This window comes from Bos indicus, chromosome 4 (genome assembly GCF_029378745.1).
Source record: "Bos indicus isolate NIAB-ARS_2022 breed Sahiwal x Tharparkar chromosome 4, NIAB-ARS_B.indTharparkar_mat_pri_1.0, whole genome shotgun sequence".
Lineage (NCBI taxonomy): Eukaryota > Metazoa > Chordata > Mammalia > Artiodactyla > Bovidae > Bos > Bos indicus.
The window spans coordinates 116,632,550-116,649,721 of NC_091763.1; the positions used below are offsets into that span (position 1 = coordinate 116,632,550).

Genomic DNA, 17,172 nt, shown 5'->3' on the forward strand with positions numbered 1-17,172 from the left:
CCTGGAAATTTCAACCCGGGGCCATTAGAGACCGTCACCAAGACACCTGTTGGGCTGCTGTTGCCAAGGCCATCCCGGCAGCGTGAGGCACCCGGGGAGAAGCGGGCAGTGCCCAGCCGTGACTGGCCAGCTCAGGAGGCCCACCTGCCTGGGTGCCACGTTGCCTGTGCTCTTCGGCCAGGTTTCAAGATACGAGAAGGGTCAGGGGGAGATGCGAAAGACAGCAATGGAGTGGAATTAAGCTACTTCGGCATGGAACAAACACATTCTTAAATGAGGTTTTCAAAATGCCACACAGTTCGTATTGCATCTGGTCCCCCTGGCGGTTGAGACGAGGCTGTTACTGAACAGCCCGGAGTGTGACCAGGTGTGGGGGAGACGGTTTCAGACTTTTTTGCACAGTGGCAATTTTCACAGATTTGATTATCTGCCTTGGAATATCTACCTGGACTCACCCAATAGAATTTCCCAGCTGGCAGGTATTCATACCAGGGGACACCTAGTTCAGGGAGTGTGATGGGTCTACACAGAGTGGACAGTTGGACTTACACGTGGACCCATGCCAGGCCCATCCTTCAAACCATTGCCTTTGTGATCTCGGGCAAGTGGTCCGGTCTCTCAGAATCCCCCTTTTCCTTATCTATAAATTAAGAATTAGTTATTTCCTAGGACTGTTGGGAGGGTTAATTAAGATGGTACAAGTGACCACGCAGGGCTCCCGAGGGCTCTCAATGCCTGTCTTGGTCCTGCCTTAGAAAGCATTCTCCAGCGGCTCAAACAATAAAGAGTCAGCCTGCAGTGCGGGAGACCCGGGTTCCATCCCTGGGTTGGGAAGATCCCCTGAAGAAGGGAATAGCAACCCGTTCCCTTTTTTTTTTTTTTTAATATTTATTTATCTAAGGCTGCGCTGGGACTTTGGTGCTGCTCTTGGGCTTTCTCTAGTTGCAGCAAGCAGGAGTCACTCTCTTGCTGCAGAGCACGGGCTCAGTAGCTGTGGCCCAGGGGCTGAGTTGTTGTGGGGCACGTGGGATCTTCCCGGACCAGGGATCAAATCCACGTCTCCTGCACTGGCAGACGATTCTTACTCACTGGACCACCAGGCAAATCCCTCTCCATTCATTTTATTTGGACTTTTCTCTACCCTACTTGCAGGAGAGGAAGCTGAGGTTTGCAGAGGTAGAGCTGACATCACGTGATCATCCGTGGTCCAAGCAAAGCCCCCCTCTGCCTTCCTCCTTCCTTTGCCTCACACTCCTCCCTGCCTCTCTTCCTCCCTCCCTGCTCCTCCCTCCCAGTTCAGAATCTAGCCCCCTTTCCCTCCCATCACCAGCAAATATTATATCACGTCCGCTGGGTAGCTTTCAGTTTGTATCTTTGCCAAACACGTATCTTTGTACGAATGCACTTTTCATTTGTTAAAAGGTTATGGATATATGCGTATGCGTTTTGTGTACATTATTTATGTAAACGTAAGTATACACATATATGTACGTGTGTCAGTATGCATTTCTATTTCTTAGCTTTTGCCCTGAGCACTGGGTTTGTAATCCATCCATGCTGCTCTGTATGCGCATGACCTTGCTGCTCATCACTGCTTAGTATTGACTGGCATGTGTCCAGAGCATCCTACACGGCCCTCCGCGAGGATGGGCACCCAGGTTGCCTCCAAACCCCCTCACCACCTCCACCACCTCCTCTTTCTCCTTGTGCTTCCTAAGAGAAAGAAAGTGAAAGTGTCAGTCATTTAGTTGTGTCCCATTTTTTGCGACCCCACAGACTGTAGTCCGCCAGGCTCCTCTGTCCATGGAATTCTCCAGGCCAGAATACTGGAGTGGGTTGCCGTTTCCTTCTCCAGGGGGATCTTCCAACCCAGGGATGGAAACCGGGTCTCTGGCACTGCAGGCTGGCTCTTTACCGTCGGAGCCACCAGGGAGTGCTTCCTAAGGCAGGACCAGAAGACATGCATTTGCTACAAGTTTGCATCTCCTATTATGCTCTGAGGCTATGGGAGCAGATTTCCTGACTTACATGGAAAGCACTTAGCACACAGTAACATATCTGTAAACACGGGGCCGGAGGCTTCTCCAACAGCTGGACACACTGGCTCAGGCCAGGTGTCCTGTGGCCTCATCTCCAGGGAGAGTGGGTAGCATTACCTTACCTTGTAAAGGTTTATGATCAGTGCAGGAAGCATCTTTTAGGGAAAGATGAAAATCACTCAAATGAAACTTGTCATTGAATTCCTTTGAATACACCATATTCATTTGTCCAAACAAGCAGTATCAAACTCTAGGTGATGAAGGTATGGATTTTGCAAACCATTTGAATGCTTTCGGTATTCCCAGATCCACGGGAGATTCCCGCTTCCAGGGCAATGAACTCCATTCCGTGGGTCTGCTGTGGCCTTTGGAGAGGACGCTGTCAGGGTGTACACGGCGAGGGTGAGTGGGGTCACAGGTCAAGTCTCGGTCTCCCTACGGGAAATGAGACACTCTGACGGCAGTGCGAGAGGAGGGCTGTGTGGAAACTTTGCCTTCCTGTGAAGACAGGAGGCTGATGGCAATCCTAACAGGGGGCTGTTAGGATTTTTTTCCCACGGCCTTTCCTTTTAGGGAATCAGAGGAATGGTCTACTTGGATGCAGCTTTTTTTCTATTGATTTTCTGATTCTGAGTGAGGGCACATAACTGCAATTGACAAGTAACAGGATCACTCTAGACCTGGGGTCTGCAAGCTTTTTCTGCAAAGCATCAGATAATAATGTTATACCTTACAGGTCACATGGCCTTTGTCACAAGTTCAACTCTACCACTATAGTTCAAAAGCATTCATTAGACAATGTGTGAGTGAATGGGCTCAGCTGTGTTCCAGTAAAACTTTATTTATGAAATAAGAAGTGGATCAGGTTTGACTCAGGGGGACCTGACTTAGAAGCTCGCTTATTTGCTACATCTGGAAATCAACATACATTTATCAGGTCTCTTAAGATGGATCAGAGACTTCCCTGGCAGCCCAGGGGTTAAGACTCCATGCTTCCACTTGAGGGGATGTGGCTTTGATCCCTGGTCAGGAATCCCACAAGCCACACACATGGCCAAATAAATAAATAGGTAAGATCAGCTCCTGTTTCTTCCTAATTGGCTGCAGTTTTAGGGGGATGCTCCTAGCAAGACTGTTAGGGGTAATAAAAAGAGAAGGCAGAAGAGGAATTTGTCCTGTGTTCACTTGAGCTCATCTCGGTTGTGCGTGACAGAAAACCCAAGTCATGGTGGCTTATGTAGGAGAGAAGTCTCTGTCTGTCTTCCGTATAAAACATTTGGAGGTAAGAAGCTCAGGAATCTGATGGCTTTTCTGTTTTCTCCCAGGAATGGTCTGGATTTCATGATTCAAAATTGTAGCAAACATTTCAGGTAGAAAGATGGGAAAAGGGGAGAGGAGGAGAGTGGTGTTAGTAAATTCAGAATATTCACCTCACCGAATACTTTACCAGTCACCTCTATCGCCTGCCATGGTTGATTTTGTGGCAATGCAGCTGGCCCGTGGTACCAGCGTTTGGTCTCCTAGATGTTGCTGGGAAGGACTGGCGCTTTTTAATGTGATTAACATTTAAGTCAGTAGACTTATGAGTAAAAGCATATTACCTTCCCTTAGTGTGGGGGGGCTTTGTCTAATCAGTCGAAGGCTTTAAGAGAAAAGAGACCAACCTCCCCAAAGGAAGACGGAATTCTACCTCCAGATGGCCTTTTCCCTGGGTTTCCAGCCTGCTGGCCTGCACAATCCTACCCTGCAGATTCAAGATTAGCAAGCCCCCGCAAGCAAATGAGCCAACTCCCTAAATTCCTAAAAATAACCAATCTTGGGACTTCTCATATTGTCCAGTAGTTAAGAATCTGTCTTCCAATGCAACGGACATGGGTTCAATCCCTGGTCAGAGAACTAAGATCCCACATGCCATGGGGACAATTAAGCCTGCATGCCAAAACTAAGACCCAACACAGCCAAAAAAAAAAAAGGAACCAATCTCTCTCTCCATATATGTATATGTATAGTATGTATGTGTATATGTATGTGTATATGTATATGTATACACACGTTTGGATTCTGTCTCTGGTGGCTCAGATGGTAAATATCTGCCTACAATGTGGGAGACCTGGGTTCGATCCCTGGGTCCAGAAGATCCCCTGGAGAAAGAAATGGCACCCCACTCCAGAACTCTTGCCTGGAAAATCCCATGGATGGAGGAGCCTGGTAGGCTACAGTCCATGGGGTCGCAAAGAGCTGGACATGACTGAGCGACTTTAGTTTCTTCTTTCTTTATGTACACACACACCGCCCCCCCCCCCCCCCCCCCCCGCATTGGCTCTGTTTCTCTGGAGAAATCCAGTCTTCGGGAAACTTAGCCACGTCTCCTCCCTAGTGGTAATTTTCATGTATCTCTATAAGCTCTTTTTCTAAACTTCCTTCTTTGGATCCTGACGGGACTCTCCAGGGAATCTTACCTTGCTGCCCGTATTCACTTTTATTTTCAGGGAACTGTAAGTTAGAATTGGTTTCTCTTGCTGATGGTTAATGCTAAAAAAAACCCCAAGATCTTCAGGGATCCTACTCTAAGGCCATTTTGATCCCTTACAGCAACAAGGCAGCTAACGTGCCTGCTTCTTGTCGGTGGTATTGCCGTTGGTACATACTAGGTGCTTAAAGACGGGCTGATGGAGCCAGTCGTGAGGCAAAGCTGTTTCAGCCGGTTGGCTGCTCGGGGCGAAGTGAGCGCAGATCAGCGGAGCGAGAACGGCCTAGGGCCGCCGCAGGACCCAGGGGCCGCACATGCGCACGCAGACCTAATCAGCTGAGCCGGTGCCAGCCGCCGGTCTGGGACACACTGGACGGGAGAGGAGGCTGCAGGATGCATGGTGCCCACGTGACCAAGCCTCCAGCCCCGTGCACCTGCTCGGGACTGTGGGGCTTCGGGTCCACGCAGGGAGACTGCCTGCGGGATCTCAGAGGTTTCTGGTAGTGCCAGGCGATGGGTCCAGTGGGAAAGGGAGGTGGGTAACACCGCAGGGCGAGCAGCTGGCGGCAGCCTCCTTGGCCAGCGGGCTGCCGCGCTCCGCCAGGCTCAGCTGCCTGTGTCCAGCGAGCGCAGGGAAGAGCCCGCGGGGTGAGGAGCAGGTGTCGCTATGGCCTCTGCTGTGTGTTGCAGGAGGAGGCTCTGCTCTCTGATCCTCCCTTGGCACCGGGAACACTCAACTGGGAAGGGCTAGTCTGTACTGCGCTGGGATCCTCCCGGGACCCCCAGCAGGGACTTGCCCAGAGTGGGCCATCAGGGCAGACCCTTGAGCTGCCTGCCGCTTTTCAGATACCAGAGGGCTGGTCAGACGCCTTACTCTTGTTTGGAGTAACTCTGCTGCTTATTACTGACTGTGTGGGTTTTGGAAAGTCTGCGGAAGCGTTTCAAGCCTCAGTTTCCTCATCAGTGAAATGGGCTCACAATGAACATTAGGGGCTGAACTGTGTACCTCCTTACTTACACATTGAAGTTGCAACCCCAGGACCTCAGAATGGGACTGTGTCTGAAGACATGGTCTTTAAAAGGCTGATTAACATAAAGTGAGGTCACTGGGCGGGACCCTAATCCCACATGACTGGTGTCCTGCATGAAGAGCTGGTCGGGCGCACACAGAGGGACCATCAAAGACAGGGGCCTCAGAAGGCGCCAGCACTGTGATCCTGGGCTTCTCGTGATGCTCTGTTGTGGCTGCCCTAGCGAGCTAATGCCATGTGTGTCTAAGAGGTTTTTAAGGATCAATTAAGGGAAGGGGTGTCCAGTGCTCACTGTACTTCCTGGCACAGACTACTTAAATATCTTCCATCTTCTGCTCTGCAGGCATTTTGAGCCAGTGCAGTACAGTAGCCCCAGCCCCGGCCTGCACAAGTTTAGGTCGGGCACTTGCTGGCTAACGATGAGAATAATATTTAAATTCTCAAAATGTCAATTTCCTCTCATAAATGGGGCAATTTCAGAGCCAGCCTCACAGACACGCTGGGCTTGGGTGCCCAGCACAGGGCAGCCCCAGGCGGCCATTGTCACTGCAAGTATTGTGAGGCAAGTAAGCCTTGACTTTGTCCCTTTGCTAAGGATGGACGCTAGAAACTTAATGTTCACTGAGGCAGGCACCAAGGCTCCAAAAGAAGTGTGCAGGACACACTTTAGCTTGAAGGATAAACTTGGGCATGCTGCTTTTGTTCTAGAGGGATACCGATTAATTTTAAAACATGGATCAAACGCAGCCCTTTCTCTCTCTTAAAGAGATCTACCCTTTGAACAGACATTTTTTAGATATATTTTTGTTGTTATCTTTTTAATTGGAATATAGTTGATTTTTTTTAAATTAGAGGATAATTACAATATTGTGATGGGTTTTTCCATGACTTCTTTTTTTTTAATAATTAGAGGATAATTAGTTTACAATATTGCAATATTGTGATGGTTTGGGGGAGTATAGTTGATTTTTATTGTGGTTTAGTCACTAAGTCACATCTGACTCTCTGCGACCCCACAGACTATAGCCTGCCAGACTCCTCTGTCCATGAAATTTCCCAGGCAAGAATACTGGAGTGGGTAGCCCTTTCCTTCTCCAGGGGATCTTCCCAACCCAGGGTTCAAACCCGCATCTCCTGATCGGCAGGTGGATTCTTTACCACTGAGCCACTAGGGAAACCCACGGTGGATTTACGATGTGTCAGTTTCAGGTGTACAGCAGTCTTTCAGTCATACATACATCTATCTATTTTTTCAGTCTTTTCCATTATCACTTCACTTCAGTCGCTCAGTCGTGTCCGACTCTTTGTGACGCCATGGACTGCAGCACGCCAGGCCTCCCTGTCCATCACCAACTCCCGGAGCTTGCTCAAACTCATGTCCATCAAGTCGGTGATGCCATCTTTTCCCTTATAGATTATTACAAAAGATTAAGTAGAGTTTCCTGTGCTGTCCCGTAGGTCCTTGTTGGTTATCTACTTTAAATATAGTACTGTGTGTCTGTTAATCCCAACAGATTTATTTTTACTGAGGTACAGTAACGTGGGCTTATAACATGGTATGTTTCATGTGCACAGCAGGTTTGGACTTCTGTGCCCCTGCAGTGTGCTCACCACCAGAAACTGTCTCCATCCGTCCGCTCCATCCTCTTGAATCCATCTCCCCCCCGCCCCTTCCCCTCTGGTAACCACTTCTCTGTCCTTGGTCACTATGTGTTTTTGTGTTGATTTATTTTTGTTTGTGTGCTGTCCTCCACGTATGACGAAATGATACGGTACTTGTTTTTCTCTGACGTATTTCAGGTAACAGATCTGTCGGTATACGATGCACGGTTGTTAAACATGACTCATGGTTGCTAACCAGAAGCAGGTGTTTACGGCAGCTCTAGAACCTTTACATCTGGCACAAGTTTTGTAAACCTTGCAGGGCCACTCCCTGCTTCTGCCGCCCCCCACTCCCCACCCCTGGCAGAACCATTCCACCGTCTGCTTCTATGAATCTAATTTAGATTCCTCTATAGCCGTGGAGTCAGGCAGTATTTGTCCTTCTGTGACTGGCTTACTTCACTCAATGAAACGTCCTCCGGGTTCATCCGTGTCGTCTGGCTCAGCTGGAAGTCCTGCCCTTTCTCTTTTAAAAGAGGTCCAAGTCAAGGATGCAGAAAAGTTGGGCTCTAGGCACCTGCTGTCAGAAAAGCCCACGGAAAGGTTCTGAGCGGCACCACCTGGCCTGTCCATCCAGCAGCCATTTGCGAGCTTTTCCTCCCAATCAATGGATCGTGAAGACAGAGGAGTTGCAGAAGGGGTGTGTGTGTGTTGGGGGGGAGCTCCAACAGACCTGACGCTGTGGGGCCAGCAGGAGACTCCTTTGAAGGATCAGGTATAATCTAGCAAGTGTGTGTGAACTTTGCATGATATCCATATTCATTTTAGATATAAAGTCACATTTATGGTCTTTACTGAGAAGTAAAATAGAAGGGCCCTGAGGGTGTCACGCCCTTCCCCAGCAGACACAGCTGAGCAGCTTGGGGTACCACCCACTTGGTTAGGCCCAGGGCCCTGGGAACCTCCTGCCTTCTCCTCCCCCAGCTCGCGTCCCGTCCTTGGACAGCGGTGCTGGGTGATGTTCACGGCCCCCCGAGTCAGCAGGGGATGCTCTCAGAGACGTGAACTGATGGTGGTTGTAAGATGTGACCCACCCCAGGGGTTCTGACATAAGAGGAAACCTGGGAGAACAGACCAGTTCTGAGATGCTCAGGGATGAACCATTTTGCCGCAAGGGCTGCTGGTCTCTCGCATCACTGGGGTGCCCCCGGGACTGCCGGGGTCCAGCTGTGTTAGGGGAGGGGGCGCTGCTCACCCCGCTCCCCATGCCTCCTTCCTGAGTCTTGGCTGCTGCTGCCATGATGGCTGGTTGGCTTGGGGTCTTCACACCACAGTGACCGCCCCTTCCCCTCCAGAGCAACCACTCCCCTGAGTGTCTGTGTGGCCTGGCACACTGCCCACAGCCCATACCAGCGATACCCTGGGTTCCGGACCCGCTGGGTGTGGCCCACCGGGAACACACCACTGCTGGAGGAAACCCCCCTCCCTGCAGGGATGTCTAAATAAAAGACAAACACAACACGAACCGAAGCTGGACTGTGGGACAAGGCTCTCACAGGGGGCTTTTCCATTTTTGTACTCTCGGCCAAGCCAGCCAAGCTCCCAGCTGCCCATCCTGACCTTCTGGAATCCTTGCCAAGTAAACGCTTAGAGCCGAATTTCAGGCTGTGGTTGGGGGGGCCCCACAACCCTGCAGGAGCAGGACTCGACCATCCACTCCAGGGGAGCAAATGGGGCCTTGGATCGTGCTGGTGTGTCTGTTGCTATAGAAGGACGGGGGTCAGGGAAGGAGCAGAAGAAAGGAAGTCTTCTATTAAAACCTTCAACTGGATACGGCTCTACTCTGCCTTCTCTTTGCAAGAGGCTGCACTGGCTTCACAGGGGCAAAGGCAGGACCACCTGGAGCCCAGGGGAAGCACTTCCTCAGGGCTGGGCGTGAGGGCCACACTCCCCCAGGCCAGTGAGTGTCTGATGCCTGAAGCCCTTTGGCGGCAGAGGCTCCAGGCTGGGGGGCGGGCAGTCACACACGGGGGCAGCAGAAACCTCTGGGCGTCCGCGAGGCCCAGGGTGCTGGAAAGCACAGGTGTCCCTACCTGCAGGCCACCAGCTCCGCTTCATCAGAGTCCCCACTGGGCGTTTCTCCTCCACCAGCCACTCGGTCCCCCCAGAGGCAGCAGCTGAGCGGGTGCCTTGTGCCCAGGGTCAGGACCAAGCTCAAGGACATGAGGCCCAAGAGCAGGCCGGCCACCCCTGCCCCTCTCTCTCCTTGAGCTCAGGACAGAGCAGGGAGCCCTTGAGTTCCTATAAGGTCACCACCGGCTTCTTTCCTTTTTTTTTTCTTCTTTTAACCATCAGACACCCTTGAGGTCCTGGTTGATTTTCACAGGGAAACAGACGATTCTTTGAGTTAAAAAGACAGACCATAGTTAAGTTTTCTGAATTTTAAGGAAAATAAAGGCCAAGGTTGCCATGCTAGTGGTCTTGGTGGGGGCGGAGTTGGGGGGGCGGGGCGGGGAGCGGCGGGAAAAAACCCACCAGGCAAACAGAAAAGAAGCTGTTCTTTGATGCCCGGGGGCATCTTTGCTCCTTAAGAGGCCCTGCGCTTGGCAGAGGGACAAACAAAGCCCCTCGCGGCGTGGCCCCTTCGCGCGCCCCCAGCCCGGGTGTGATCTGCCCGCAGCGGTGTCCCGGGGGCGCAGGTCTGGCCACCTGCACAGGTTGGCAGCAAGACCCGGAGCCGGCGGCCCCTCCCCTCTCCCCGCCCCCCCCCCGCCTCTTTCCCGCCGGCGCCCCCTCCCCAGCCCCCTCCCCGCCCCGCCGCCGGCCCGAGCATGCGCCGTGCGCCGCGGGAGGCGGGCGGGAGCGGCGCGCATCACTCGGGTCCCCTTCCTGCACCGCGCCGCCACTTGCCCGGTTGCTAAGCAGTGGTCGTTGTTTCTGTGGCGATTGCAGAGGCTGTTGCTAATTGCAGAAGCCCCGCGAAGCCGCAGCATCGCCCCGCTTCTGCTCTGTGCATTTAAAAGAGAGAACTAGGCGGCCGTACCCACTCGCCCTCCCTCTCGCCACCCCCTCTCCAGCAGCCGTGGGCTCTGGGAAGTATGGACTAAGCCCCAGTCCTCCGGCCGGCTGGACTCTGGGGGCCCCGAAGTCCTCCCGCTCAGACCGCACCTGCCGCTGAGCCGGCGTGCACCCTGAAGCAGGGGACCATGACCACAGCCAAGGAGCCCAACGCTTCGGGGAAATCCGTGCAACAGCAGGAGCAGGTAAGGCTGGGCTAGAGGTGCGTGTGCCCGCGAGGCGGAGCGAGGTGGTGGGGGTGGGGGGGGAGCGGGTGCTATGTCTCTTGAATGATTGTGTGTTTGCACGACTGTAGCCACCTGAGTCCCCGGGCTGGCCATGAGATCAAGAGCCCCGAGGGTGCCGGCAGGGACTGCCTTTGTCCTCCCCACCCCGCTTCTATTTTTGAAGGATCCCTAGTCCATCCATAATGCATGGGCTCAGGGAGCATCTGGAGAGGTAAACTTGATGTGTGGGGACCGCTGACAAAGGCCTCTCTCAGAGCTGCCAAATGTAGCCTGTCAGTTGTGACGGGTGCCGGCTACTTTGTACTCTGGGGAAGTGGGGTGGAGGGAGGCTACAGGAAGTGGCTAGCACAGCCCTCTCCCCAAATTCAGTTGCTCATGACTCTCCAACAGGACTTTGCTTTGGTTCTAATACAAATCACGAGAAAGCATGCCAGGTCTGCTTAAAGGACTTTTTTTTGGATACCTGTGTCCCCTTTTCCTGCTCTCCCCATCCCTAGTATTTTGGAAGGTACTAGCAGATCACTGCTATTCATCCTGGCGTTTAGAGAGTGCAGACTCTCCCAGCTGGAAAAGTCAGGATGCTCCTGTTAAAACCAGAGGGGCCCTGGCTAAGAAGTGGCAGTTGTTAAAGGGCTGGCAGGGAAGGCCCGGACTGCACTGGTGTCCCCAGGTGGCAGGGAACAGCCCTCACCCTGCCCGGAGGAGGCCCAGCGTCTGCAGAAGCTCAAGGAATAGAGGGGAGCCCGGAAGCTCTTATAGAGTAATTCTCTTCTCAGAAGATCTTGAGGGTTCTTATCTTTTAATCAGTGCTTAGTTCTTGTCGGGCAGATCGTTAAAGAAGATCCTGGGAGACACCCGTAGCTTGGCCGAGCAGCTCGCTCAGGCTTGGTGAATCCACAGCACCAACTGAGTCTCCCTGTGTGTGTTAGGGGTGTTGTTCGCTGTCACTTGCTAGGGTTGGGGCAAAAAAAGGGGACCCCTTTAAAGTTCAGAAAGGCAAAGAGCCTCTCTGGGGGACACCGTGTGACAGGCCCATCGTCAGCTCTTCAGAGACCTTCCGCAGGCAACTTTGGGTCTATTCAGTGTGTAGTGCAAACTGCATGTTGTTGGTCATTTCCTCAAATCCCAGTTTTCCATTAAAAATGAGACCATCTTATTGGTTGTATCATCGTCATCTACAGAACTTAAGTGCAGTTTCATTTCTTCTGGGAAGAAGATTTTGTCATTATGGAAATCTCGGAAACCTGTGCAGTCGGCGAGCTTGTGTGAGGGTTAATGCTCAGTGTAGCATGGACACAGGTTCACACGAGGCGAACGAAGCCTTCCTCTGGGGTATCTGTTCAATAACGTAACATGTCCACCCTGATTCAACCTCCAGTGACTGATGGGGCTTCCTCTTACTACGGAGCTCCTCCTCACTAGCTGTAAAATAAACCTGCCCCGGGCTTCCAGCTTCTAGCAAGGACTGGGGTAGCATCTCGGACCAGGGGAGAGTGCATTGCTCTTCATGGGTCTAAAACAAGGGCGGGCCCCCAGAAGCCCAGGCTGTTACGTAAAAGAAGGTCCGTGGCTCCTGTTCAGTTTTGTCCTCACTCTGCTTGATACCCTCACATGCCAGAATCCTGGAAATGTCTCATTAGGGTGTGGGTTTGCGAGGACGGATAAGCCCTTGTTTGATGTTATACTTTTTATCTTGAGAAATCCCTTATAATTGAACATGCTGTAATTCTGGAAGACTTCAGCTGGCATGACCTGGCTTCTGGGAGTCAGTGGGACGTCCAGAAGAGTCTGACCCTAGGCAGTTGGGAGGGCCCTTTCCACTCTTCTCAGAGTGGTGTCACCTTGACCCTGAAGAATTCCCAGAGCCCACAGTCCAATAAGCAAAAGGTCAGCAGCAGAGTTAGGGGAGGAGAAGCACAATGGGGATGGAGGATGGAGATACTGCATCTAAAATAAATACACCACGAGCTTCCCTGGCAGACCAGTGGTTAAGACTTCCAATGCAGGGAGCATGGGTTCGATCCCTAGTCAGGGAACTAAGATCTCACATGCCTCATAGCCAAAAAACCAAAACATGAATTGAAGCAATATTGTAGGAAATTCAATAAAAGACTTCTAAAATGGCCCACATTAAAAACATTTTTTTTAAGTGAAATGCAATAAATATACCTTTAGGGAACATTGGTTAAAATCTTAACTGCTAGTCCAGAAACAAAGAGGAAGATGAAATACTTAGTTCATGAAGACTGTTTCTTATTCCTCTATTATCTGTCAGTTTTCAGAAGACATTTAAGCTGTTTCTGTGCTTTGCCGAGCTCTTAATGATTCCTCCACTCCTTCATATCATTTTCTTCTTTTTCACTTGTGATGCTTTGGGGATGGCCCCTTACCCAGGCTGGGAGAAATACGATCCAATATATTTTAGGAGAGAGAAAGAGATAGATGCCGGTTTGTGGTTTGATTGCTGGGATGGAGGTCTTTTGATTGTGTTCTATTGTACTAACTTCATGACTGCCTTCAAATCACCAAGCATTGCTTCCTGGTTGAAACGCTTAGCATTACCAAGGATGTGGATTTAATGTGGCATGATGCTTACACATTTTTGGCTGTTGCAATAGACGACCACTTTGTTCTCAGCACGCTAACAGACGTATTACGGTTTCTTACCTGCCTTGGTAGTTGGGAGCCAGGCACATGGGTGACAGCTGGAATTAGCTTTTTTATGTTGAGGATTACTGCAGATTAATGAAAAAAAAAAATCCAAGAAATAGCATGTAACCAATTGATTTTACCTGTTAATTAGAGATTGCTGAGTTTTTCCAATTTGTTTTCTCAAATATGTACTATAAAATGATGGATTTGTGGGAGGAGTTTTTTTTTTTTTTTAAGGAAACTGTATGATGTACTTTAGGCTGGCTCAGCAGTAGAGTACCCACCTGCCAATGCAGGAGACGCGAATTCGGTTCCTGGGTCGGAAAGATTCCCCTGGAGGAAGAAATGGCACCTGCTCCAGTATTCTTGCCTGGGAAATCCCATGGATAGAGGAGCCTGGCAGGCTACAGTCTGTGGGGTCGCCAAGAGTTGGACATGACTGAGCACCCATGATGCTCCTATTGGAGTGAAATGGGAAATAGACTTCTAGAAAACTATTTTCCCTTCTCTCTGAAGATGCTAAAAGTTATTTTTAAATGAAGTATAAAAAAAACCCAGAGATGCTTGGAAACAATACATCTTTTAAGCTGAAGGAATTAAATCCGCCCTTTGACTCTGAAGCCAGTCAGGTGTTACGGAGGCTTGTTGGTGAAAACAGAATCCACCCTGGCCCACATGTACCCAGAGGTTAGCCTAGTAAGTGAAGTAGAAAAACCTGAGGCTAATTTGATTTAGCGTGTTCTCACAAACTAGATCCTACCTTTGAGAACTAAATTAAGGTGCTTTCTCTCCCTTTTTAAACTGTTCTGTCCTCACGTCAAATGACTTAGAGTTGGAAAGTGCTCATCTCAGGTGCTGCTGAGGCAGAGGAGACAGCAGGCTTCAGCCTCCATGAATCCAGTCCACCGAGACAGCCTGTTTCTCACACAGTGAGCAGGGATGCGGACTCTGTATTTGTGTGTGGATATGCGCATGCGCGCGCACGCGCACACACACACACACACACACACACACACACACACACACACACACACACACACACACACTCACACACACTCACACACACACACACACACTCACACACACACACTGGCAGGCCTCATGCACCACAGAATCCCAGAGCTGGAAGAGTGCATCCTGTGATCCCTTCCACCTTCTTTGGCTGAGGAATCTTCACAGATAAAAGGCAAATATCCCTTTTCTTTAAAGGTCTTCAGCAAAATCTCTTTTCATATGGAAATACTCGGTGTTCTGTGCACAAGCCTGAATCTTTTGCTCTTTGTTAAGTTCAGTCACCACCTCCGTAACATCCCTTGATCTGAAAACCGGTAGCTCTGATAGTCCTACCAGAGGTGAGTGGGTTGCCATTTCCTCCTCCAGGGGATCTTCCTGAGCCAGGGATCGAACCCAGGTCTCCTGCACTGCAGGCGGACTCTTTACCGTCTGAGCCCCCAGGGAAGCCGCTGGCAGTTATTTTTGTTGCTTCTCAGTTTTTCTGAGCTGCACAAGTCCTAATATGTAGGCCCTATGTGTCTCTTCTCCTAGTGAATGCTGGGCCCTGGGACCTGGTGTGGACTGATGGGTTAGATTAGATTGAGGATGTTACTAGGGGCTGCTGGGAATGGAGAGTGACCGCTAATGCAACTGGAATTTTCTTTGGTGATGATGACAGTCTTAGAGGTGATGGTCAACAGCTTTGTGAGTGTACTAAATACCGCCCAAGTCTACTTGTCAAAATAGTTCATTCCGTGTTAAGTGAATTTCAGCTCAATAAGCAATTTTAAAAGACTAAACCTAAAAAAAAAATTATCTAATTGTTTGTAATGATAATGGCACTATGGAAGTGTTTTCTGAAGTGAAGAGAATTTACCAAACGACTATAAAGTGAGCATTAACAGGCGTGGCGGGACGTCCGGGTGGTCCAGTGGCTAAGACTCCACACTCCCCATGAAGGGGGCCCGGGTTTGACCCCTGGTCAGAGAGCTAGATCCTGCACGCCTCAAACAAGACTGAAGAGCTCCTGTGCTGCGGCTAGGACCCAGTGCAGACAAATAGACAAACTTATGAAGGATAAATGAAATGCAGTGCACGGAGCCGGGAACTTTGAGAGGGCAGGCCTGCCCAGGGACGCGATGACTTGACCTGCCCCGGCTCTTGCTCTTTGTATGCGGCGTTCTGCCTCTGTCAGTGGCTGAATGAGATACTTAAACAGAGGATCTCGCTTTGACCATCATGACAGTTAAATTTTTTGTGTAACTGTCCTAAAAGAAGAGGCAATGTGAGGCGACTGCTGTGAAGGCAAATGTAGGATTAAAAAGAGGAGGAAGGAGAAGAGGAAGAGAAAGAAGAGGAGCGGGAGGGGGAAAGAGGGGGAAGAAGAACCAGAAAATCGAGGTTCAGTATTCGGAAGTGCAAACATGACTTACTTAAGAGATTCTTAGTAGCAGAGATGGTTCTTTCATGACTCAGAAGGTGTCCGTGATGGCAGTAATTGTACTAGTATAAGTCAAATTCTGTTCTGCCCATGTTGCTGTTGTTCAGTCACTAAGTTACGTCCAACTCTTTGCAACCCCATGGACTGCAGCACACCAGGCTCCTCTGTCCTTCACTAACTCCAGGAGTTGGCTCAAATCTATGTCCATTGAGTTGGTGATGCTATCTAGCCATCACATCCTCTGCTGCCCCCTTCTCTTCCTGCCCTCAATCTTTCCTAGCATCAGGGTCTTTTCCAATGAGTCAGCTCTTCACAATAGGTGGGCAAAGGATTGGAGCTTCAGCTTTAGTCCTTTAGTCCTTCCAATGAATATCCAGGACTGATTCCTTTAGAATGGACCGGTTGGATCTCCGTGCAGTCCAAGGGACTCTCAAGAGTTCCCCAACACCACAGTTCAAAAGCATCAATTCTTTGGCCCTGAACTTTATGGTTCAACTCTCACATCCATACATGACCACTGAAAAAACCATAGCTCTGACTAGATAGACCTTTGTCAACAAAGTGACGTCTCTGGTTTTAAATAAGCCATTCTGCCTGTGGACTAACTTATCTAAGACTCTCTGGATGAAAAGAAAACTTGAAGGAACTGGCGAAGGATAGGGATGCCAGGCTCTTAAGTTTATCTGGAAACACCTGTAGGATTTGTGAGCTTCCAGGGCAGCGAGAGAGAGAGAGAATCACTTTCACTGCAAAACGGGTTGATGTGTGAAGGATGTGAGGGGGCGAATTCAGAAGTCATGGGTGTCCAAGCAAGAGCAGGCTCAGAAGAGCTCAGGGCCTGGAGTTGCCAGGGTGGGTCCTGGAGCTGAGGGAGCAAAGGGACAGCAGTGTGACGTTTTTGAGGAGAGGAAGGGGCATTGAGTGATGCTCTTCTCCGAGGAAGGATGTATAGTCTCATTACTGGAGAGAACAACGTAGCAATGAAGCGAACAGCAGTGCAAAGCTCTAATCTGTGTGTCCTGGTGTCCACAGATAATTCCCAGTCTTCTGGGATGTAAGTCACGTGCTGTATTAAAAGAAGTCTAAAAAGATATTGCTGCAATGCGTGTCAGAGAGTGTTCTTGCCTATGGTTTCCCCAAGGAGTTTCACGGTATCCAGTTTTACATTCAGGCCTTTCATCCACTCTGAGTTTATTTTTGCACATGATGTTACAGGATGTTCTAATTTCATTCTTTTTCATGTAGGTGTCCAGTTTTTCCAGCACCACTTACTGAGGAGACTGTCTTTTCTCCATTGTATATTCTTGCCGCCTTTGTCATAGATTAACTAGCCTTAGGTGCATATGTTTATTTCTGAGCTTTTGCTGCTGTTTTTAGTACCATACCATACTGTTTTGATCAATGTAGGTTTATAATATATTCTGAAGTCAGGGAGCCTGGTTCCTCCAGCTTCCTTTTTCTTTCTCAAGATTGCTTTGACTATTCAGGGTCTTTTGTGTTTCCATATAAATATAAAACTTTTTCTTGGTTCTAGTTCTGTGAAAAGTGCCATTGATGATTTGATAGGGGTTGCATTGAATCTGTAGATTGGCTTGGGTAATATATTCATCTTAACAATGTTGATTCTTCCAGTCCAGGA

The 17,172-nt window shown here is 49.9% G+C and overlaps 1 protein-coding gene across 4 annotated transcripts in view; it reads left to right on the top strand.

The window, feature by feature from the left end:
- The window catches only part of DPP6 (dipeptidyl peptidase like 6), a 960,318-nt gene that overhangs the window by 424,899 nt on the left and 518,247 nt on the right, over nucleotides 1–17,172 (top strand). The window contains exon 1 of one of the 4 annotated variants that reach the window (XM_070788460.1): nucleotides 10,006–10,405. The exons of the other annotated variants lie outside the window; for them this stretch is intronic. Within the exon in view, the coding sequence (XP_070644561.1) occupies nucleotides 10,349–10,405 (57 nt within the window). The 5' untranslated portion in view covers nucleotides 10,006–10,348. Of the gene's footprint in view, nucleotides 1–10,005; nucleotides 10,406–17,172 lie in introns of those variants that run through there. 4 annotated transcript variants of the gene reach the window in all.